The 24,667-nt window shown below is 44.7% G+C and overlaps 1 protein-coding gene across 2 annotated transcripts in view; it reads right to left on the bottom strand.

Annotated features, from left to right (window-relative positions):
- Positions 1-24,667, bottom strand: part of PTPRT (protein tyrosine phosphatase receptor type T) — a 446,577-nt gene that overhangs the window by 109,651 nt on the left and 312,259 nt on the right. For both annotated transcript variants that reach the window (XM_063404659.1, XM_063404660.1), the window contains exons 10-11: positions 12,810-13,011; positions 9,062-9,164 (exon numbers count right to left, since the gene is read on the bottom strand). In XM_063404659.1, coding sequence (XP_063260729.1) covers positions 9,062-9,164; positions 12,810-13,011 — 305 coding nt within the window. The remainder of the gene's footprint in view (positions 1-9,061; positions 9,165-12,809; positions 13,012-24,667) is intronic.

Raw genomic sequence — 24,667 nt, forward strand, 5'->3', positions numbered from 1 at the left:
AATAAAGAACTGGAGGGAGTTTCAATACTCTGTTTTCCATTATCTCAAGCATCTCCATAAGCCTGACCTGGCTGGCAACCCAGATTAGCCATAATAGCTGCTGCTCCCCAGTGGAACTGGCCCAGTCCCTCTCTCCAGTTCAATGCCATTTTCTGCTGGCAGATTAAAGATAATGAGTGCAGACAGACACAGCTTTCGCTGCACAGGAGCTGATGTGAGCGGCTTTGGAGGTGTCTCTTCCCTCCTGAGCCACCTGGCATCTGTTTAAAAGAAAAAATAAAAAGCCAAACCCAACCTCTGTTTTGTTAATGCTGCTTTGTATTAAACAGGCACCGCTGACTGAGGTCCTGTCATCCTCAGCAAGAACTGCTTTAAGACCAGGAGGAGGTTTCAAGGACAAGAAGAGCCCAAGTGGTTCTTGAACAACCTGAAGGGCAAGGAGAGACCATGGCAAACCCTCCCTGGGACTGTCCAGCAGCTTGAACAAGAGGATGGGGATATTTGCATTTATTCTCAGTCAGAATTCATTTGGGTTTTTCCAATGGCTTCCATCAAATCAGGTTCATTTGGATGCAGAAATAATCTAGCTGGGAATTCAAGCTTCCTCTGCCTTTTCCACAGCCACAGCTACCAGACTGTGCAGGGAAAACCCACACAGAAGAACCTGCGGTCTTTCATAAGAGAAAACACTAAAAAACACCAGAAAAATACTTTTATCGGTGTCATGTTTGTTTGGATGTCTTTTAAATTAAGAGGCTAAGAAAAACACTGGGAAAAGAGAGGGAACCTGCTCTGTTTACACCTTGTGATAAAGTGCATTACTCACAAGGCCCATGCAGCCAGGTAACCACTCCAGTGCTGTGGTCAACGTGCAAGGATGATGAGCTCTCCTGGGGAAAGCTAACACGGACTCTCAGCATCTGAAGCTACAGGAGTATGCACCAGCTCCTTTCCACCTTTTCTGGACACGTTTTGCTTTTCAGAAAGTGCAAAACTGCCGTGATTCTGACACCAGGGAGAGATCTAAAATGGTGCCTTCGCTCCAACATCTCCTGCCCCAGAATGAAGGGAAATTGAGGACAGAGGGAGTGGGAAAGTCCCAAGGATAAGAACTACTCTGCAGCAATTCATCCATAAACACCTCCCACCCCCAGCACAGTGGGAATGGGATGGATTTAAACATTAGGAGATTGTGTCTGACAATCCTGTAATCCACCAACTCCCCTCAAAACGAAGACTATTTTTTAAAAAAGAGCAAACATTACATATAGGCTGTGTCCTTTGGCAGAAAAAAACCCCTCAATCTACATCAACATCAGCTCCTGCAGTTCCTTAGGGATCTGTCAAGGTGGGCCACATGGGGAATTGGCATTTCCTCCTCTTTTACTCTTTGACTTTCCTACTAGAAATATTCCACTTTCTGCTTCTCCCCTTGCCTTCCCCTTTTGCAGCATGACTACTTTGAATGACACCAGCCCTATTTCCCCTTTCTTTTGCACTGCAAGCAAATCCTTCACTGTTCCTAGCCCTGCCTTTTGCTTTGGAAAACCACTGTGCAAGGCAAGCAGAAATTATGGGGAGGCAGAAGAGCATCATGGCTGCAGAGGTTTATTCCTGAGAATTGTCTGGCTGCATTTATGATAATCCCTCCATTCCATCTGCATCCCACGCACTGGTGCAGCAACCCCATTTTCTAGTTCCAAGAAATTATGCATTCATTATGGAGGAAATTAACACCTCAAAGCAAACTATAATTAGGAATTCTTCAATTCGGTTTATGCTTTTTCAATTAGGCCCTCTATAATTTTAATCACGGGAGCATTAACATGTTTCCGGAATTTATATACCTGTGGTATAATTAAATCCTGAAATGCCTGAGTCTGCAGCAGCAAAGCAGAGCTTGCTCATCTTCCCTTTTATTGTGTTTCTGTGTTGTTATAGACACGTTGAGGGGCACCTGCCTGTGAGAACATCCCCTGCCAGATGCAGCAGAGAAGGAAGGGCCCACTTGTCCCCTGGACTGAGCACCCTCACTCCTGGGAGAGGCACTGCTGCCCGGGTAAAGCCTGGGCACTGCTCCTGCGGGGTGGACAACTGCCAGGGACTTGTGCTCAGACTCATTTCAAGTGCCTTAAGGACCTGCTTCAATTAAGTAAATCATCTTTGATGATCCTCCAAAAGAGCCAAGGTCCTTCCTCCTGTGGGCTTCCCACCCCTGAGCAGCTGTGGCCCAGCTCAGCTCATTCCATGGAAGGGTCTGATCCAAAAGCTCTCACAGCTTGGCACTGCACCTCCTGGAAGTCAGAGTTTCTGATTTTTAAGGTATTTCATGTTGTTTGTTATGAGCCTTTCATTCTGTGACAATAAGGACTGGGCACAATGGCTCTGAGAGCTGTGGAGCAAAGAAATGTCTTGGGAAAAGAAACTCTCAAACTGGAACCACGGGTATTTTCTCTGTTCCCTCATCTAACTGGATGACAGCCTAATGTGAGGAGATGGCCATAATTTGTGAATATCAGCTTAAAGCTCAAAATTCATTAACCTGTTGGGTGCTGGAATTAAATCTGACAGTTTACACAGTCAGCATAAAAGATTTATGCAAAAAACCTCCTTTCCCCTACTCAGTATCCTCAGGTCCTCACAACACTAAAAAGTGTTAGCAAAAGGTTCCCTGTAGCACTAATAAAATACTTCTTGACACCAAAGAATTGACTCCACATGTAACGTGATTGTTAAAATATTATCATTCAAGTAGACACCAGTTTTATGGCTTTCCTCTCCCGTTTCTGCCCACTGCCAAAGCTACCTGTGGAATGGTCAAAGACACATCAGATCACCCAGGCTGTGAAAACAGCCATGGTTTGGATGGCTGATAAATGGTAAAAGGCAGATTTGTCCCCTTTAGGGGACTGAATTTCAATTGCACATTGTGCTGATGCAGTAGGAAAATGCATTTCCTGTACTAGATGAGAAGATTGACCCAAAATGCCCTTTAGCCTCATTTTCTGGGACTAACACCTGACTTCTCAGGGAACTAAACAAGACCTTTAAGCCCCTATTCAACTAATTGTGCCATGTTACATAAAAGACTAAATATTCCTTCCTGATACTTCTGGTTGTACCTTACACACTCGTATCTCTGTTCTGCTGTTCTCCTAATACAATAAGCAAAGCACCTCTAATATTCATAATAATTTCAAGTACTTAATGCCTTTCACCCAAATTCTCAATTTCCTTCTCTCCCATTCACACACAGTTGAAGAAAATGTAGATCTGGTTTATCCCTAAGGAGAAACTTCTTCATGTACCTCCAAACTCTTAGCTACATAGAAGGCAGAGTGTCAGGCAGGAGAAACTCAGCTTGAATGATTTCAGAACAATATCCCTGAGGTATATTATAAGAGATGTTAATTAATACAGATAATTTGGCTTATAATATCAGAAGCCTAGATTGATAATCTCATTTCTCATTAAATACTACAAAATTAAAAGATCTAAAGCGACAACTGCTTGCCCTGTATTGAATCAACCAACTCATGTGATGCAGACATTGAAACAGGAGCTCAGAAAAAGCAGACCAGGAATTTTCTTTTCCAGGTACTAAGAATCTGCCTCTCAAGGGAATCTAACTTTCTGAATTATCAAGGGTATGATAATTTCACCCTTAGCACCCTTTTTATTGTTTCTCTGCTCTTTCACTCCAGTCTTTATTTTCATATACCAGGTACTAAACGTGGGAGTTTTAAGAATAGAAATTGCCACCTTTTTCTGGCATTAATGAATCAATTTTCAGCATAAATGCCTGAGGCAGGCTCACGTGATGCCACAAAGAAGCTGCAAAGCAGAGATCTGAGCAGCACTGCTCCCTCTCTGCAATGGAGAGCTACAAACCAAAGTCACCAGCAGCAAAGGAAAACAAAAGCACCAGCAAATACTGTGAACTTACAGTTTCTCCACCACACAGTCAAAGTCACTGGGTTTGCAAACCACTCCTTTGTAAGGCTGGGAAGAAACTTCTGTGCAAAATCAGACTAAGGGTGGCAGGGAGAGGGATGCAGGAAAGGCAGGCTCAGGATGAACAGATAACACCCAAAATCACAGAAAAGAAAAAATTACCTAGAGATAAAATTTCTAGCCAATGGCTACAAATTTTCTCCATTTTTACTTTGTTACAGATAGAAAGACAAGCTTTAGCTACTCTGAGTTCTCTAACATAAGACGGAAGCAATACCATGGCCCTTCCTTCCAGCAAAGTTTTACTCATTATTGCCTGTAGGCATGCTTAAGTGCACAGATACATCCTACAGGATTTTATCCTGGGGGAATAGCTTGAGTAGAAAACCAGGAAAAAACACCATTCTTAGGTGTTCTGTACATAACATTACAGCTGTTTTCTTTTAATTTTTTAGCATCATGTAGAACAAAATTTTCTTTTATTTCATGCTTGGAAGATCAAGAATCAAATAACGACACTCGAGTGTAATGCAGGACTTGGTCCATATAAATCAATTCATCCTCCTGGCTGGCTGCTGATGTGAAAATATTTATTTCACCTTTGCTCAGTCCTTCTTAATATATTTTAAATATTTAAACTCTCTTCTCTTGTTCAGATTTACTTTATTTCCTTTAAGATGTACATTAATAAACTGCCCCATCTGTACCCGTGTGCTGGCAGCACACAAAGGAATATCACAGATTATTTACTGACACACCTCTGAGAATTGCAGGAAGAGAGAGAGAATAAATCCATATTGCTCCAACAAAGAAGTTTTCAAATTTCTGGACCCCACCACAAAATAATTGCAGGCTCTTCTCAAACGTCCTTCTGCCGTGTCCTACAGCTCCACCACGCAGAGCAGGGTATTGACAAGGCAATCACACCTAAGGGGAGCATTTATCTAAACTCTGAAATCCTCACAACTCACACACGCTCTGGAAATTTGATTTTCTCCATAGCAGTGGTAGGGGTAGATTGACAGAGCCAACTGCGTGTTAATAAAGCAGATGGACCTTCAAATATCCGACACTCCAAAACCAGCCTGTGGACATGTCCTGCAGATAAAACCCCTCAGAGTGTTATTTGCAAGCTGGGAGTGGGATATAAATTCTCAAATAGAGGTCTAAAGATGTCATATGTGAATAATCTATGAAGGACTGACTCAGCCCTCCTGACAATAACAGATCCAAAGGCAGAAATATCCTCAAAATCACATTGGAGGTTTTCAGGAAAGAGTTGAGGAGTAAAGATTGAGAACACTTGCATTCTTCCTTCCTCTTGTGAATGTATTATAGATGAATGTCAGCCTCCAGCAAATCAATCATAGCACCATTCACAGGGTTTAGATTGATATAAGAACACCTAAAAGTTATTTTTAAAGGGCAATGCGGAGTCAAACTCTGCAGGTTGTACCACGAAAAATAAAGGCAAAAATGAAACGCCCGTGCCACAAGGGAGAATATTTCTGCTTGCTGAGGCTTCACCTTTCTTTTGGCAATAGGACAAAATAGATCAAAGAATATCTAAGTTTATATTAATCCTGTTAGGTAGCATGAAAGCACCCTCGTTGTTATCTCTAGATCGTTAACAACGCTGAGTTCATGATCGTTACTTTTATATACAGCCACATTTAAATTATTTATCATGAGCACTGGGGAACATCAGAAGTGTCTTAATGCTGAAAGTGACTTTGGATTTGGTGTACCCGCATTTCAGATGAATGAAAATACAATTAATCTTATTTTAAATATCCTTCTGTCTTATTCTGAAGATGTTCTTGCAGCCCATGCTCCATTTCCGTACTACAGCAGAATGAAATAACTCAAGACCAAGTAGAGATATTTCCTTACAGTCACATCCCTACATGTTCTCCGACTCACCATCCCCTGGACAGAAGAGGAAATATTAGAATAATTACTGTATATTAATTGTTTTTTTATCTTCACAGTTTGGAAGGACTGTAATAAAAACTGGAGAATTGCAGAGCAGAAACTGTCAGGTTGATGGGATAGGGGGTCGACCCATTCCTGCCCAGAGAAAGCTCTGAATAGCAGAGCTTTTATAGGAAGCTGTGAGGAAAATCCATTTCAGACTCCTCTCAGGAACTGTTCAGCCCCATCTGAGGCAGGCTGGGAGATGAAGGAGAAAGGGATCCAGGAAAGCATGGTCACATCCACCAGGAGAAGGCATCCCACCAGGATTTACATGGGACAGGATGCTCTGCACCACCCCTCTGCTGGGCAGGGAGGTTGCTCAGCCCTTTCTCTCAAACCTGTGCTTGTCTTCATGCTTTCAGCAACTGGACAGAGCCTGGCATCACACTGAGAGGGAATCAGGGAGAGAAATAAACCCCACACAAGCCAGAGGGAGAACAGCTAACCAAAAAACAGCTAAGAGGACACATTTGATCTCAGCTGGAGGAATAAAACACACTGAGGAGGAAAAGCCACCTTGTTCTTGTGTGTTAAGGGTGCCACAAGCAGCTCACAGTAAGTTACTCGTGTTACTCTTTTGATCTCCCTCTGAGGGAATGGGGCCCACTTCTGGAAATGGTATTTTGAGAGAATTTCACAAATGGGGCAGCGTGCAGAACAGAAAAGGGAAGAGGTTGGGAGAACTGAAGCTTGAAATAACTGGATTTATTAAGGTTAGCCTAAGAACAGTCTGGATGGTTCTACAGGGGAAGAACTCTGAGTCTGTCAGAGTTAATAAAAAGCTAAAATTCTCCCCAAGACTCCCTCCCCCTTACTCCCCCTGCCCTTCTGCTTTTCATACACACATCTGTAAGTCAATGAAATGGACTCATTATAGGAAATAATTTTATCACTTAGATGTGGCATGTAAATATTGCACTCTCTGCAAACGTGTAATAGGCTACGATGCAATTAAAGAAATCACAGTGAAAATTTATAAAAAATACCGACCAATTTTATGTACAGATGCATTTGCTAGAAAAGACATTATTCACTGAATGCAGTTAAGGTGCAGTAAATCGACTTTGAGAAAAATCACAAGACTTTTCAATAAAAAGACAAAATAGCAACACTGCTAAGACAGCAGGTGGTAAAACGAGATACAGGAATGTTCCCCCATATAAAGAAATAAAACAAAACAAAGCTGTGTGATTTTACTGCTCTTTTCCAGCAGAAAAACATCCCTGAAGGACTCAGAAAATAGCCTCCTAAATTTGCTCATATGGAGTACCGGAGATTGAAAGGCAAACTTTGAAATACATTACTCAGAAAAAACAGAGAAAGGATACTGCTTAGTCTTAAAGAATGATTTTTTTTTGTTTGAGCTTGTCAATACAATTTGGGTCCAAGTCACAACACAGTTGAGGGACCACCAGCTGATATAGGATATTTAATTAAATCCAGTAATTTGCATCTGGAGCAGTTTGCTCCTGAACACTTAGTGGGCATCCCTCAAAAGCATTAAGAACCTGTCAGTGGGATACAGAAACCCAAGCATTATGAAAGGGGGAAATATTGTGTTTTTAAAATAACACCCATAAGAAAAAACTTCAAGAGTCTCTTATGGAAACTGGAGGTAAAAGCTTGAAGATCCCACAGGAAGGTAATTAATACCTGCTGGACTCTCTGCAAGGCAGGACCCACTGTTTTTGTAAGTGATTCCAATGGCTGCTGTCAGCAGAGGAGCCTGGCAGGATGAGTGGCAGGAGGAAGGAGCAGCTGGCACTTCTGCCAGCAGCAGGTAAGGCACTGTGGGCTCAGAAGGGAAATTTGTTCATCTGTGCTGGTGCCTTGCACCAAACCCAAATTCACTGAGATGGAAGAAAGTGACAAGGACAGAACTCCAAGCCAGGGAGCAGGCTGCAGGTGAGTGTCCCACACCAGATGTCACCATCCAGAGCAGGACCCAGCCCAGGCGGGCAGCAAGGGTCCCTGCAAGGTGCCCACTCTGTTCCATGGGGGCCTGGACAGCTCCCTGGCCCAAATGACCAGGGAAGGGATGGCACCCCTGTGCTTGGCACTGGTGAGGTCACACCTCGAGTCCTGTGTCCAGTCCTGGGCACCTCGCTGCAAGAAAGACCTTGAGGGGCTGCAGGGTGTCCAGAGAAGGGAATGGACCTGGGGAAGGGGCTGCAGACTCAGGCATGTGAGGAGCAGCTGGAGTTGTTCAACCTGGAGAAAAGGAGGCTCAGGGGGGACCTTCTCCATCTCCACAACTCCCTGACAGGAGGGGGCAGGGTTAGGGACAGGACAAGAAGAAATGACCTCAAGCTGTGCCAGGGAAGGTTCAGGTTGGACATCAGGAGGAATTTCTTCACAGAAAGGGTGGTCAGGGATTGGAAGGGGCTGCCCACAGAGGTGGTAGAGCCACCATCCCTGGAGGTGTTTCAGAAATGACTGCAGAAGGCACCCAGTGCCCTGGGCTGGTTGATGAGGTGGTGAGTGGTAAAAGGTCAGACTCGATGGTCTTGGAGGTCTTTTCCAACCTTAACAATTCTGTGATTCTGCAAATCCTCTGCTCTGCATCAGGATCTGCTTGTCTATGCTAGCAAAACCTCACTAAATCAAAATTCCTTTTCTCTGGACTAGATTACAGCACAGCCAGCCCAGCAGCACAGCTGGATTACAGAGGTGAGAAGCGTGTTAAATCCAGAAACTGAGCAAATACCTCCACAAGCATTAAAGACAAGGCAGTCATGCCTACAACAGTCACCAGCAGGCCTTGTTCATGATGGAAGGGAGGGCAGGATGGAGACCTGGAGCCTCCTCCACCCTTGTGTGGGGATGCTCAGTCTCCAGCTCCACACCCCGCTGTGCTCCAGCACTGCAGAGGCATCTGAAGTGATGCTGAGAGGGTAATAACCCCGACAGTGCCAGCAGCAATCCCTCCTGGAGGCTACCAGCGGGAGGCAAGGAGGCTGCAGCATTCATGAAAGGAGACTGTGAAAGGCAGAATCAACAGCTGAGTTGGCCTTTTAGTCGGCGCTTGCTTTGTGCAGCTCCATTACCAGAGGAGAATGAGAGGGGAGTGAGGGAAGCTTGGGGAAGAAGGAGAGGAGGGGAGTGTGGAAAGAAAAGACCAAACACCCACCTGACAGGGGCTCCCCGGGACTGGGCAGGCTTCAGCATGACCGTGATGGTGGTGTCAGTCTCGTTGAGGGGAGAGTCCGTGTCGTACTCCGGCATGGACGGCGCTGCAGCAGAACAAACACACGGTCACCATGCACCAGCCTTGGGCACTGATGGCAGCATCACACTAACATCTCACAAATGAGATATCAAAGTGCTTCCCAGTGTTATGACCAGAATTATCAGAACTGCTTAAATATTTGTACACCCTTTCTCCATTCCAATTACACGGGGATCGGACAATCTTCATGCTGGCTTTGAAAATCCCATCTTGAATTTTTAAAACTTAGTAAGCCCTTGAGAAGGGATCATTCCTGCACTGTAAAAGGTGAGGGAAGAAAACTGCATAGGCATTATAAAAGAACCCAAACTATTAGGATGAATGAACCAGTGGCAGAGCTAAGAAAAGCACCCCTGAATCCTGAATGGTTTTCCCTGTTCTGGTCAGTGCATTAGTGCTCTCACATTTTAAGAGATATTAATGCACAGACTTAAGCTGTGTCCCGTTGATTAGCTGGAGGGTGTGCTAGCAAACCCAAAAGATGAAAAGAGAGGAGCACAAGTTAGCCAGGTTATTTTTGCACCCAAACCCAAGATATTTTACCTCTTAGAGCAAATTTAAGTGCTGCTGACTCAGCAGGCAGCTGCAGAGATCTCGGTGCCACCCTCGGGCAGTGCCCAGCCATGGCAACCCCACCTCTGATGTGTTCCCCCCAGCAATACTGAAACCCACTGAATAAAAACCCACTCAGCCAAACTCTACTTTCTCCTTCTGCTTTGTTATCTTCTCTTAGGACCATTCCATGAAAGTAGGACAGCTTTCCTTAGGAAATTTATTCCATTTAGTAGTTCTTCCTTCCCCAGAAGCAGGCATCTGTTTGGGACAAGTTTTACTGCTGAAGATCTGAAGAGATCATGAGATCAGAGCAGCACCAAATTTGTTCCAAAGATGCAGGTTTTGTTGAAATAACTTTAAAGTATAAAGCAAACAGAAGAATTCACACAAGTAGTTCATCTGTAGCTCACAAGGGCAAGCTGCATTGTGGGGGATCCCATATTTAATCCTCTCATAGTGATTTCCACTGTAATCCTGTTTACAATCAGGATTTTTATCTAAATGCCTGAAAACTGTCAAGAATGGGGGCTGCTATTATCAGCTCAGCTGCTGGCTTCCCTGTCAATAAGCTGGGAACATGTTCACAGTGAATGTCAACTGCTTAAGAAGGATTTCTCTGGAAGAAGGTGTTCTCCATCAAGGGGAAGCAGTGACTCATTGAAAGGAGACACATCCCCAGTGGTCTTCCACACCAGCATCACTGCAGATGCTGGAGGTCACAGTTTGGATTGGAAGGGATCTTAAACATCATCCATTCCACCCCCTGCCATGGCAGGGACACCTCCCACTGTCCCAGGCTGCTCCAAGCCCTGTCCAGCCTGGCCTTGGGCACTGCCAGGGATCCAGGGGCAGCCACAGCTGCTCTGGGCACCCTGTGCCAGGGCCTCCCCACCCTCACAGGGAAGGATTTCCTCCTAACATCCAAACTAACCCTGCCCTCTGTCAAATTAAAACCATTCCCATTGTCCTGTCCCTCCATCCCTTGTCCCCAGTCCCTCTCCAGCTCTCCTGGAGCCCCTTTAGGCCCTGGAAGGGGCTCTGAGCTCTCCCTGGAGCCTTCTCCTCTCCAGGTGAGCATCCCCAGCTCTCTCAACCTGGCTCAGAGCAGAGCGGCTCTGTAGCCCTGATTTCATATCTGAGATGTTTTGGTTTGTGAAACTTCTTTCCCAAGCAATTTGTTGTAAACAAAAAAAATGTTTTGCTAACTGTATCTGTGTTATTCATTCCTTTTAGAGGAGGGACTTTTTGATGGCCCAGTGGCTTAACCAATGTGGTTGAAGAGGTGTTAACTTTGCCCATCCAATCATATTAATCTCTGTAAATAATATATAAATAAATCACATTTTGAACAAATGTTCTTTCTAGCCTTCTGAGATTCATGGAGTGTGCGTGGTTCATTTTGTGTCCTACATTGACATCGCTCCAGCCCTTGGAGCATCTCCTTGGCCTCCTCTGTCCCCAGTCCAACATCTCCATGTCCTTCCTGTGCTGAGGGCCCAGGTGATGCAGAGCTCCAGGTGAGGGCTCAGGAGGGCAGATGAGAGGAGGAACATCCCCTCCCTGGACCTGCTGGCCTCGATGGCACAGCAGGAATTGCTGAGCCCCTGCTCTGGCCAGAGGGGATGGTGCTTCAGCTTCGTGCACCCACAGAAACAAACAACTCCCACACTGCCACAGCACAGAGGCCTTTCCATGTGAAAAACAAATACAGCCTCACAAGGACATTACTGTCAATGCAAAAATCCTTCTTCTCCCTAACAACCTCAAGGCTGCCTCTTAGAGCAAGTTTAATGGTAATTTTCAAATTATTTGGAAAATGTATCACAAACGGGACCATGCAATGAGATAATCTAATGTTAGAGGCTGCCCTAATGCTTGCATGGGGTTTGTACACACCTATGGAGAGCCAGATATTTGGAAGATGGGGGGTAAAGAAGTCAATAAACCCAGCTCAGTATGCATACAGTTGGTACTTGTGCAGGCTGCTAACACAATTTGAGCACTCATGGGATGATAAATGCAAAGAAAATGAATCAGAGGGGGAAAGGCCCCCACACCATTGCTGTGGATTTTTATTTCTCTGGTCACAAGGGAATGGAGTGCATGCTGTGCTGTCCCTTCACAGCAGGGCTGCAGAAGCCCCAACAGCCCACGGAGCTGTTTGGACACTTAATGGCTTTTACTTCAAGTGGTTTCAGTGCTAAATGTCAAGGGTTCAAACCCTGAGCAAAAGGAGGGGATGTGCTTTGCTTCTTTAAAATTTACCCTGTCACTTACTGCTCACAACTTGCTATTACTAACTGATTTTGAAATGGGGCAGTGGAAAATCTATACTGTAGTGCAATCTTTTCTACAATAACCAGCCATAATTTCAAGCATTATCAGTGTCCTGAATGTTCCAGATGTGTATTTTGACTTTACTGAAAAAGCAGTTAAAATAGTCCAAAAAATGACAGCTTTTCTCTCTGTTAGAGAACCTATTTTAGTGCTCTCAACTAAAGGTAAAAATCCACATATATCTGCCCAATATCACCACTACCATCCTTTTTTTTTTATGACTGGCCTGTTTCCCCCTTTTTTTTCCCCACATCTTCTCTTTTCCATTGCCTCCTTATTTTAGTGCCTTTCATATTCTTGTCTGCCTCAAGCTCTCCCTCTGCACTTACTCATAAAAAACCCCAAGAAAAACAGCTTTCCACCCTTATTTTTAGTCTCTTTGCACTATTAATTCCATTACTTCATTTCATCCATTTTGGTACATCCTGAAAATAAAAACCACATTGTGGAAGGAGCTTCCCCAGCCAGGCAGATAATGCTAACAATAATTACCAAAAGGGTAGTTCATTCGTGGAACTAATGATGGTTCTTATTTAAAATGCTCCAGAGATACCCAGCGATATTTAGGACACCCACAAATTAACCCCTGTATTTGTAACCCTAATAAACAAAGGTCTCTGGCTGTTTCAAAACTCTGTCCTATGAAACTTGGAGAGCCATTAAGCTGAGTATTTTTTATAATTTGATGCATCAGCTTTAAATTGAAAGCACAAAGCTCTGGAATTTTGTTTTTTTTCCTTCTTCTCCAAAGCAGTACCTGAAATCTTGGTTGCAATCCGGGTGGTGATGGGTGGCCCAAAGCCCTTGACTGTGCTGGCTTTGATGGTGAAGGAGTAGGTGGTGCCTGGGTACAACCCCACAAACAGGTGATGGGTTTCATTCCGCAGCTTGAAGACTTTCCCCCTTTGGCTGGACAGGTCAGCACTGGGATCCAGAGACCCAACGGCCTTGTAGGTGATCTGCAAAGGAAGAGCAGGGACAGGAAGGTGAGCAGGGCCCCTCTGCACCTGGCCTCTCTCTGCTGCCCTGCTTTGTCCCCTCTCAGGCTGAGCTGCAAACACAAGGACAGGTATTATTTCAGATTATTGCCCTATCTCCCGTGAGCCGTTTTGTATTTGGGTGCTGCCAAACACACACGACAATTTTTTCAAGGCTTTACTTAGGGAAAAACTAATTTCCTCTCTCTGCTAAAGCCTCAGCATGTGCTGACTTACAACAAAAGATGCAAAGAATTGCTTTTTGTTCCCCAGCTCAGAACTTCTGTAGCTGAACCAGAGCACACAGCACGATCAGAAGGGTTTTCATGAGAATCGCTCGTGCCAGCCCCCCCAGCTCATGAAAACCCTCAGTGCAAACATGGATACGGTTCCTTTTGGCAAATCATCCCCTCAAAAGGCAGCTGAAAACAATGGTAGCCTTTCTCTGACAACAAAAGCTTTGGAAGTCTTTTCCTGTGCTGCGGAGAATAGGCTGAAATGAAATGATATGTTTAAATGAAATGAATATCATCATGTCTTTACACAAAAAGCCCTCCTCTCTGTGGAAACCAGCTTGTGCTGTCTTTTCCCTCCCTTCAGAGCCTCAGAGTGCAGATTTACACGTGGTGCAGTGTCTGGTTTAAGCCAGGAGGGTTCCAGACCTGGTTTAAGCCAGGAGGGATGTCCTGACTAACCTGGAGGTGCAGCACGCCTTGAAACCTGCCTGAGCTCAGCGTGCTCAGCCAGGCTACCCTCCTGATACACACACTGCAAGGGAAACTCATGACTTATTTACCAGCCAATTCCTTGCCTGGGTTCCAAATTCAATCCCAAGGCAGCTCAATTTCAACAGAGCTGTCAATATAATGTGCCGTGCTCTGCTGCTCTCCTAACCTTTTTTGATATTATGGGATCCTCACTTATTTGTAATGAAACACTATGAATAAATCAGTGTGTGTTAATACATGAGGTCTTTTTTTTTTTTATTAAGGTCTCCACAAAAATCTAATTCCCAGCCTTTCTGGAAGAGCCTTTGAAAATCTTTAAGTCACTTGCTTTGTGACAGGAGGAAAATGTTGCATTTTGAGGAAAAAAAAATATCCAGTGTTTAAAAAGGGAGGCTTTAATAATATCAGGATAAATAAGAGACCAAGACTGATGTTACTGACACCAGAGAAGGCTGAGAGCATGTGAATCCTGTTATTTGGACAGAGAAGAACAATTTAGACAGAGCTGACACCCAAGATAAAGCAGTGTAACAGAGAAAGGGCATGAATTACACCAGCAACAAGAAAGTACAGAAGCAGAACTCTTCAAGGAATTCTAATTAGACAGCTTGCAGGTGATTTCATTGAAAACTAGCTGATTTTTCCAAGAATTACAACCTGGGTTTAAATTTTTATTATGTGCCAGACACCCAAGAAAGAGAGACATCTGAGCATAATGGTTCTTAAAACAAACAAAAAATTAAAAGCAGAAGGAAAATCTCTACACCCACTGCTTTTCCCTCAGGGATCCATGAACCAGCGTGGCATGGGACAGTATTTTGAGTTCTTACTGCATCAAGGCACTTCCAGGCAAGGGAATTTGTAAGAAGAGCATTGGAATTAAATTGAGAAACAAATACTTAAATCAACAGACATCACCCTGTCCATGCCATAGCTAAAATCCAGAAAGAAAAATGCATTTAATTTAATGTTATGTAGGAATGAGCCCATGCAATCTTGTATGCTCTGTTGGCACATCAGGAGCTAGAGGAATAGAAATTCTATAAAACTACAAAGGGGAATCAGCAAAATAGGAATTGGGGAAGAAGAAAGGGAACTTCCTGCACCTGGGGCACTGAACAGCACATTCACAGGGTGCCCAGGTCAGGCAGTGACCTATGCAAAATCAGTGGCATTTATTTTCAAACACATTATACTGAAGGCTATAAATACAAGTGCAAGATGCACTTGTCCTTGATCTCCATCCATATAAATAAATGTATTCAGCTACCTTCAGCAGTTCTAAAATCATTACAGAAAAAGTTGTTTTTTCCTTATTAAAAAAAAAAAATTAAAAACCTATCCCCTTAAGGCAAAAAGAGCTAGGAGAACTTTCAAGAAAAGAAAAGACTAAAGAAAGAAAACCTCACTGATAAAAAAAAAAGAAAACACCACAACCAAGCCAGTCTTTATTTTTCTGTTGACTGTAGCAGAGAATGAGTACAAGTGGCCTTAAAACAACCTGGGTCAACTCACAAGAAGCAGGGAAGGAGGAAACAGCACTTGAGAAAATGTCCCCAATTTGATATTGTAGTGTGGATCAATTTTCAGAGGAACTGCTCACTCAAATCAGACTTCAGGATTTCCCAAGACTCTTTTCAGGATACATAAACTGCAGCAGAGAGATTTGTGGCACAGCCAAATGTGAGTTTACTTTTTCTGCAGCAGAGACTCTTCCCAGTAGATACAGACCCTGCTATGGGTGTGAGGGCATTCAGAGGCAGCCACCCTTGTCCCCAAAACAGAACATTTGACTTTGACACATTAAGAGCACCTGGATGCAGCACAGAGAACAGAAAAAGAACAGTGCAAAGCTGTGCACGTGCCCAGTGTCACTCAGGCCAGCAGCAGAAATATTTACAGGCTGCTGAGTGCAAAGGGTGCAGATCCAGCAAGCAATTCTTGCTCTCATCAGGGTCGAGTCTTCTCTGCATCCCTCCAGGAGGGCTCTGAGTGACTGGAGTGGGCAGGAAAAGGCACACAGACACTGCCAGGAGAGCCCCTGGGTTAAAGAGCACACAGACAGTGCCAGGAGAGCCCCTGGGTTAAAGAGCACACAGACAGTGCCAGGAGAGCCCCTGGGTTAAAGAGCACACAGACAGTGCCAGGAGAGCCCCTGAAGGGCACACAGACACTGCCAGGAGAGTCCCTGGGTTAAAGAGCACACAGACAGTGCCAGGAGAGCCCCTGGGTTAAAGGGCACACAGACAGTGCCAGGAGAGCCCCTGGGTTAAAGAGCACACAGACAGTGCCAGGAGAGTCCCCGGGTTAAAGGGCACACAGACAGTGCCAGGAGAGCCCCTGAAGGGCACACAGACACTGCCAGGAGAGTCCCTGGGTTAAAGGGCACACAGACAGTGCCAGGAGAGTCCCTGGGTTAAAGGGCACACAGACACTGCCAGGAGAGCCCCTGGGCTGTGTGCCCACCTCTGGGAGGACTCTCCTCACCACCACGAGGACCTGAAGGCTGCTATTTAGAAAACCTTCTACACTCCTCTAGACCTTCTACACTCCTCTACACAAACATTTGTGTGGCTGAGAAGTCTGTGGATTTCTGGAATTGCTGAGTGCTGCTGGTTAAGCCCCAGGTGAACCAGAGGAAGCAGCCCTGGAAACAGAGCTATCTGCTTGGAAAAGGAGACAAACTCTTCCAGCTCAGCAAAAAACCAACCAAACAACCCATCATTTTTCTCTTCCAAGTGAGCTACCTGCTGTTCCTTAGCTGTAAGTGCTGCCCTGAGCGTGGATCAACATCTGAGAGCTCTGTCTCAGCCTCATTCCTGTCTGAACCTGCAGGCACAGCGACAGCAGCTGCCACTCCAGCTGCAGCCACAGCTGCCCCTGCCAGCAGCGTGTCCTGGGGCTGGGCTGGCACACATTACTGTTCTGCCACCCTGCACTCATCCCTGCCCTGCCACCCTGGCACTCATCCCTGCTGTACCACCCTGCACTCATCCCTGCTGTACCACCCTGCACTCATCCCTGCTGTGCCCCCCTGGCACTCATCCCTGCCCTGCCACCCTGCACTCATCCCTGCCCTGCCACCCTGCACTCATCCCTGCTGTGCCCCCCTGGCACTCATCCCTGCTGTGCCACCATGGCACTCATCCCTGCTGTACCACCCTGGCACTCATCCCTGCTGTACCACCCTGCACTCATCCCTGCTGTGCCACCCTGCACTCATCCCTGCTCTGCCCCCTCCCCACAGCCAGCAGCACCTCCAGGGGCTCCATGCAGTGGGATTTTCCCCTGGAATATCTCAGGAGTGCCACAGCCCTGGGTCTGTGTGCATCCATGGCTCTGGGGCAGGGGGTTTCTCCTGCAGAAATCAATGTATCACTTAGGTGTCCATTTTTATGCGTTCTCCACACAATTATAGCCAGGTAAAAGGAAGGCACCAAAAGGTTCCAGTCTTCTCAACTGATTTAAACTCAATTTTCTGAAGCAAGAGAAATTGTAGGGAATCAGAGAGTGAAACATTTTCAAGGAACCATGGAAGTTTCCAACTCTGGAGTAATTTATAAAAGCACAAAAACATGTCTGGAGAAGAAATATGGCACTTCTCTGGAACAAGGAGGATGCTGGAAAAAACACCTGTCTTGTGGTTTGTATGCCGAATATTTACCTTAATTTCTTGTTTCAAGTGTCACAGCATTTCATTACAAAACAAACAAGAGATGCTAATCTAAAAAAATGAGATGACTCAATCGCTCAAAAGCAGCTGTTCTAAATTATTTTTAAATAATCTATTTTAAAGACAAGCTGAGCCATCTAATACTTCTGTATTCGCAAAAAAGAAAAAAAATCCCACAAAACAACTTTATTAATTTAAAAGTTTAAAAGCATAAACAGAAAACAAACAGAAAAATACCAAAAAATATATTTTAAAAATTAATTCTGATTGGAAAGATTAAAAAAAATTACAATGATGAGGAAATTTTTCACAAGACTGAAACTGTATAGTTTTTAACCACCTTCCTGATCTCCCTGCAGGCCAGGCACTGTCCTAAATGGAAAGTTTTCTTTGCTCTGCAAACTGGAATGTCTGTCCAGGGTTTCCATAGGGAATGGAGAATTTACACATCAGCTCCAGGGGAACTTGATAGTCCCAAGGAAAATTTTAGTGGCCAGCACTGCAACAGATCTAAACACAGCAAAATCGGGCAAAGAAACACACATTAATAAATACTAAATATCCTTGGAACTTCCTTCACTGAGTTAATAAAATACTTCTCATACTGAACTAATAAAAGCAGCAAATTTGAGAAAAATCAGAAAGCCAAATGGTGAAGGAACTTGGAAGAATAAAGATCAGCAATTTCCCCACCAGCACGAGTGGGGGAGGACACTGAGCCTGGGGTTCTCCCAGCTGGACAGCAGGGATGTGCTCAGGATACTGAAATCCCCAGTCAACTGTGCAAAACTTGGCCACATGAGTCCAAATTCTTTGTAAAATGTAGAACAGGCCAACAGAACGAGTTTGAGTCTACTGGAAAGCATCAAAAAAGGCTTTATGGGTTTAATGTCCAGTGTTCAGTGATGTGTAATTGCTGTGATAGGCTGGAGAGTAAAATAAGATCAGCATAAAGGAGTAGGCTGGTGAGCAAGTTCACTGCTGGTTGTTATTTAAGCAACAATTCCAGCGCACTCTAGTCCCCATTAACTAGGGGCACCCCCTCTTATTCCATCTTTCCCTCTGGTTTTTATCCACTTTAAAGCTCAGGATATTAATGCCTTGAAATCACTGAGCTATGGTAACAACCCCAGAGATGTAGATGTAATATTGAGAGCATAAGCACAGCTCTTCTCTCCCTCACAGAGGCCAATTTAACACAATTTTCTGGGGAGATGTGAACACTTTGCTAACTGTCATTGTCTGCGACTGCAGAACTTCTCTTATAAGGACATAAAACTTTCATGGGGATGGGAGAGACAACAGCAGAGGTATTAACTAAACTAGGAAGCACAAGTTTATTTCCCACTGCAAGAGACAAAGCACATAATTTAAAAAATAACACAAATAACCCAATTGGATTTTTCAAAACTTCAGTGGTGAACAAGCAAGTAAATCTGGTGAATTTTACTCCTTCTTTGCGTGGTGGAGGAAGAAAGTGCTTTGTCCTGTGCTTTCTAAAATAAAAATGCCAGCAAGAGTTGAAAATTAGAGGTTAAAAAAATCCCCATAGGAAAAAAAAAAAGAGTACCTATTGTTAAAAATGTGGTAATTAAGCAGGAAAATAGACCATCAAGAGATGTGATGAGTTAACTTTGGGTCTAGAAGTTCCTTTGGAAGAATCTATTATGAGGCCCTAAGCTTGACACAAGAACACTTCGTGATAAAGATCTCATCACTCCACTGTAATGGCCCTTCTTGCCCCCCACTACTAAAATCCTCAGGGAACCCAGGATGGCTGTTCAGACTCTCTTTAATCCTCTTAAATAAATTAACAAGGCAGAATATTCTGCTCAAATCACAGCTGATAGATCCATTTAGCCTGCCCATACATTTGGTGCATATGAGTAAGATTTCACCCTGATGAATAACAGAGTTGTCAGGATTTTGTGTGTTCATAACCTTAAAACTGAGGGCAGAACACTCCAATGTCTCAGGATTGAGAGTCTGCCAGTCAAGGGGAAAAAAAAATATGCTCATATGTTTCTTCCCACAGCAATTGATCCCGGTATGCAGAGCACTTTATCTTCTATCTTTTGCCATATAGAATTAATCAACCCCAGTGAGCAGAATTTTGCTCTCTACACTCATATCCACCATCAAACATTAGGACTTTAAGCTTCCCCTCTGATTTTAGCAATTGCAGCCCGTTTCAATGCAAATGGTAAGTACTGCTGTTAAATCACACACCACTTTGTGGGTACATTATACAACCTTATATCTATTTTCCACTTTAGTGACAGCCTGCATAGCAGTTTGGGGAAGGCATTTGAAGGCCATAAATCCATTGCATTATTCCCCTACATTCCCACCGATGTTTTATGTGCCTGTCTTTATAAAACAGCCCGTTCTGCCTCTCCACACCCCTCCTGCAACACCTCCCACTGGGGATGATTTGGAGCTGACAGCTGCAGTAGGTCTCTCTATACATAAACCAGGGTGTTTTCTCCCCTTTTTCACTCAGCAATGCCTCAAGACTAAAACAATCTCTTGCAATGGACAAGAGAGGAGGCAGGACCAGGAAGATGACACAGCCACTCCATGCATGAGTGTGCCAAGGCCAGGAGCAGGTCTGCAGGGACACCCTCACTGGTGTCTGTCCCTTAACTGAGCCAGGAGAAAAGCCAGCTTTTCCTGACTTCTTGCTGCTTTTTGAATTCATTCCTGCCTTGTGAAGCAAGACCTGGCATCAAGACCTTTTTTATCCCTCAGTTCTTATCACACCATGCTGCACACAGGGCACGGGGAGGGGGACTGCACTGGGAATAAGGATCCCAAGGACTGTCACAGATGTCAGTTCCTCCAGCAAGCAGGACAGGAGGAGGCAGCCTGTCCACCCGACCAGAAAATCCCATTGTCTGGAGTCCCTTCCCCTGCCACTGTGTCCTGCCACCAGGTCCCACCTGGCCCATTGCTGACTGCCCTGCCCAGCTCAGCTGATGGAAAAGCCTGGGACCAAACCCACTGAAACAACAAAGCTGCTGGCATCCCAGAAAATTAAAGCTGTAAACCAGTCCCAGTTTTAATTCCTGCCTTTTTTTTTTTTAAAGTGGAGCCTTTGGGAGAGGGACTTTCCATAAGGGTGTGCAGTGATAGAACAAGGGGGAATGATTTGGATTTGATATTGTGAAGAAATCCCTGTGGAGAGGCACTGGCACAGGGTGCCCAGAGAGTTTGTGGACATGGCATCCCTGGATGTATATAAGTCCACAGCTGGGCAGGGCTTGGAGCAGCCTGGGATAGTGGAAGGTGTCCCTGCCCATGGCAGGGGGTGGAATGAGATGGGCTTTAAGGTCCCTTCCAACTCAAACCATTCTGGGGTTCTGTAATTCTCATTTTGAAAACCACTTTGGTCCCAATTGCATAATCCTCTCTGGAGCTAGAGTCACTTCTATTTACCCAGATGACACCCAGGCAGACTCAGCTGTGAGCAAGCCTGACTTAGAGGTGTTTAGATCCTCCTTAGAGCAGCTTTAGAAATGCTCAGTGTTCAGCTGCCAGGAGCCCAGCTCCAGTGCACTCACACCCACCACGAGTGGAGCAGCTCTGGGAGTGCCAGGCTGTGCTCCTGCCCAGCACCTGCAGCCACCAGGAACCTTCCCCTGTGCTTTGCCATGCCACTTGCTGCAATCCATAACAGGGTTGGCACAAGACTTCACAAATAGATGAGGAAGAATTTTGTCACAGGCAGAGTGTGATTTTCCAGGGCTGGAAAACATTCTGCAATTCATAAGAGTGCAGAGATAAGGGAGTCAGGTATCAGCAGAGAGCTGGATGTGTTTCACAGGGTTCAGCACTGCAGATGGAGGGGAGGGGAAACCAACTGCAAGGCTTTATGATTGAAAACACCTCAGGAAACAATAGGCTATTTAGTTTTAAATCTTGCCTTACATATTCCACTCCATGCTCTAATAAAGCCTACAGGAAAACTTCATTTTCCCCCGTATCCCAAAAATAAACACAAATCAACGGATGCATTCAAGTCTGACAGAAATCTCCTTGAACTCAAAGTTATACAAACATAACCATTCATTTCCCTAGCTGCTGCCTCGGGGAAGCAGTGTTCCTCTAACCAGGTGTTAAGATGTCATGTGCAATGTGAGTTAACCATGAAAAGGACTTTTATCACAGAATGGTTTGGCTTGGAAGGGACCTTAAACATCATCTTGTTCCAAATCCACTGCCATGGGCAGGGGCACCTTCCACTAGACCAGGTTTTTATGATGGAAGAAAACCAGCTGTAGCTCTGGGTGTCTGCTGGAAATGTTTTATTTTGAATTCAGCGTGTGCAGAGGGTGTACAAATTGGAGACATTCTACTGAACATCTCACTCACCATCATTCTGAGCACCACAGACCTTTCAGAAATTTCATAAGGCTTCTCCATAGTCCTTACCAGATATGGATTCATTGTCACATAGTCAGCACTGAGTTTCCAAAACACACCTTTCTGAACTTGAGTTTGTATCATTCAGAAGATACCCAACATCAAAAGCAGATTTCAGTGGAAAGAACAGCAAGAAACAGCCATTCCCAACCATGGCCTTCCCTTTCTGCTCAGTTGAGACCTGACAACAAGATCCATCAGATGCTTTTAAAATTACCTGTTTCTTACAGAGATGGCCCCAGCATCACCAGTGGCTCTTCCCCAGTCACTGCTCACCAGGCTGAGCCATGAAGGTTTAATTGTCCCCTCCCCTGCAGTGACAGCTCTGAGGAGCAGGGCTCAGCTGGATAAGGACAATTAGCACTTCTGAATTCAAACCTGGCAAGCCAACACCTTCCCCAGCCTGAAACTCATTGGAGAATGAAAAGCAGCTCTTTTCTCCCCCACAGCCCCTTGCCTGGGGTCATTCTCAGAACCACACTTCCACAGTAAAACACCAACCACTGCATGGAAAGCTGATGCCACACAGGAGCGAATTACAGAGTCACTGCCCCCTGAATCCAAGAGCAAAAAGCAGGTGCAGGTCTCAGGGACAGAGCCCAGACTTGGGTTACACTGCTTTTCCTGCAGAAATCTTTACTTTCAGGCATTAATCCTACATTTAATCTTGGCAAACCACAGTTTCAGCAGGCAATTAAAGACCATTTGCTTTCCAAAGGTGAGATATAATTGTGGCTTTGTATCATTTTAAGTAGCTACAGAGATTCTCCTCCTGCAACAGAGATTCCACTCCAGGCTCCCAGCCACATGGAGACTGGCACAGTCCCTGTCCCTGCTTCAGCTGACTGGTAGCACTTGCCACTTCCAGTTCCGAGGCTGGTATCAAGCAGGGTGTAAATCATAAACACCCAGGGCCCAGAATGTGGGCTCTACTTTTGATTTCATGTTCAAGGCTGAGAGTGTCAGAGGTGGAGGACTCAGATCTGTGTTTTGCACCAAAGCCTGTTAATATTTTGTCTAGCTCACCTCCATCTTCACATCCCAGCACAAGCCTCACTTGGGCGTGAAAGCAAAGGCATGAAGAACATAAGGAATCCCTTCTTTTCAACATATATTACCAGAGCTGCTGGTTTTCTTGAAGGGAACAGGAGAGAAGCATAATCCCCCTACAACACCCCATGGGCTGTTAAATGTAAGGAATGTAATAGCAGAGACTCAATTCAAAGAATCACAAAATAGTTCGGGTTGGAAGGGATCTTGAAGTTAATCCAGTGCCACCCTCTGCCATGGCAGGGACACCTTCCACTGTCCCAGGCTGCTCCAAGCCCTGTCCAACCTGGCCTTGGGCACTGCCAGGGATCCAGGGGCAGCCTCATCTTCTCTCAGTTACCAACTCCAGTGCTGCACCACACTCTTAGTAAAGAATTTCCTCCTAATATCTAATCTAAATCTCTACTCTCTTTCAGCTTAAAACCATTTCCCCTGGTCCTATCACTCCATGCCTTCACAAAGCCTCTCTCTAACTCTCTTACAGCTCTTTAGGTAATGAAAGTGCTCCAAGGTCTCCTCAGAGCCTTTTCTCCTCCAGGCTGGACCCTGGAGGAGGTTTTAGGGTCCTTTCCAACCCAACCCATTCTAGGATTCTGTGAACATTACTGCTCCTGTCACAGACTGCAGGTGATTAACACAGAAGCAAAAGCAGCACAGGGTGGTCAAGTCACAGCTTTAACCTCAAACCATGTGGAAAGTCTTACAAAAGTATCAATACTCTTAAGACACAAGAACCGTAAGAAGCCTGGCTGCACACCTGGGTACATCTGCAAGGGATGAAGGGCAGGAGGAGGGCTCAGTACACCAGGAACACCAGCTGGAAGCACTAAGCCAGTGTTCTGAGCCCAGCAAACCCCTCAAACACACATTTAGCCTCCTTTGCAGCCAAGGGGATCTGAAGGGCATCTCTACATTCTCATCTCAAAAGCAGAGAATAAGTGAAACAAGCCCAGAGCTCTGTTCTTGTCCCAAGACCAGCCTGTGATCACTCACACACACACACAAAAAAAAAATTCTTCTTCAGTGAAGGAATCACAGAGCACTAAGTGTGAAAATTCACTTATCAATCAGTTCTGACACCTATTAAAACAAAATTTACTTTTCTATGTTGATTTTTTTTGGCCTCTATCTTAAGATTTTCAGACTTAGAGGAGAACTCAAAGCATCTCCAAACCCAAGTACCCATGTAAGTAAGTAAGTGTGGTCATATTTTGCTAATCAGAAAAAAATTTGTCTGTACCTCACTAAGCTCTTTGCACATTGAGTTTACCATACCAGAAAGACAAAGCATCACAAAAGCAGGTACAACCATTTTTTGACATTGTGTGTTAAAGCAATGACTCTGACTGCACTTTTTACAGTTGCCTCTCAAGCTATATCATAAAGTTTTCCAAACTTTGGATTTTTTTTCACCAGAAAGAAAAAAACCCCACAACTGTATGGAATAAGTGTGGGATGAAAATAGGCTGTGCAATTTCCCAACCCATTTTCCATATTTTTAAATTAATACTTTCACCCTTTCTGTCTAGCATAACTGTCAAAAAATAGTTTCTCTGCTTGCAAGGATTTTGAAAACTGCTGCAAGTCTAAATCAGCCCTGCAAAACAGAATGGAAGCCAAACCAGCTCCCTCATTAATGCACACCAGCCATAAATAAGAGGGCAAGAAATTCCTCCTGAAGCCAATGTAAAAACCTTGTTTTAATGCCTTAAGTAGTGGCAAATAAATCCACCTGAACTGCTTCAGCCAGTAAGAAAAAAAA

This window comes from Prinia subflava, chromosome 8 (genome assembly GCF_021018805.1).
Source record: "Prinia subflava isolate CZ2003 ecotype Zambia chromosome 8, Cam_Psub_1.2, whole genome shotgun sequence".
NCBI lineage: Eukaryota > Metazoa > Chordata > Aves > Passeriformes > Cisticolidae > Prinia > Prinia subflava.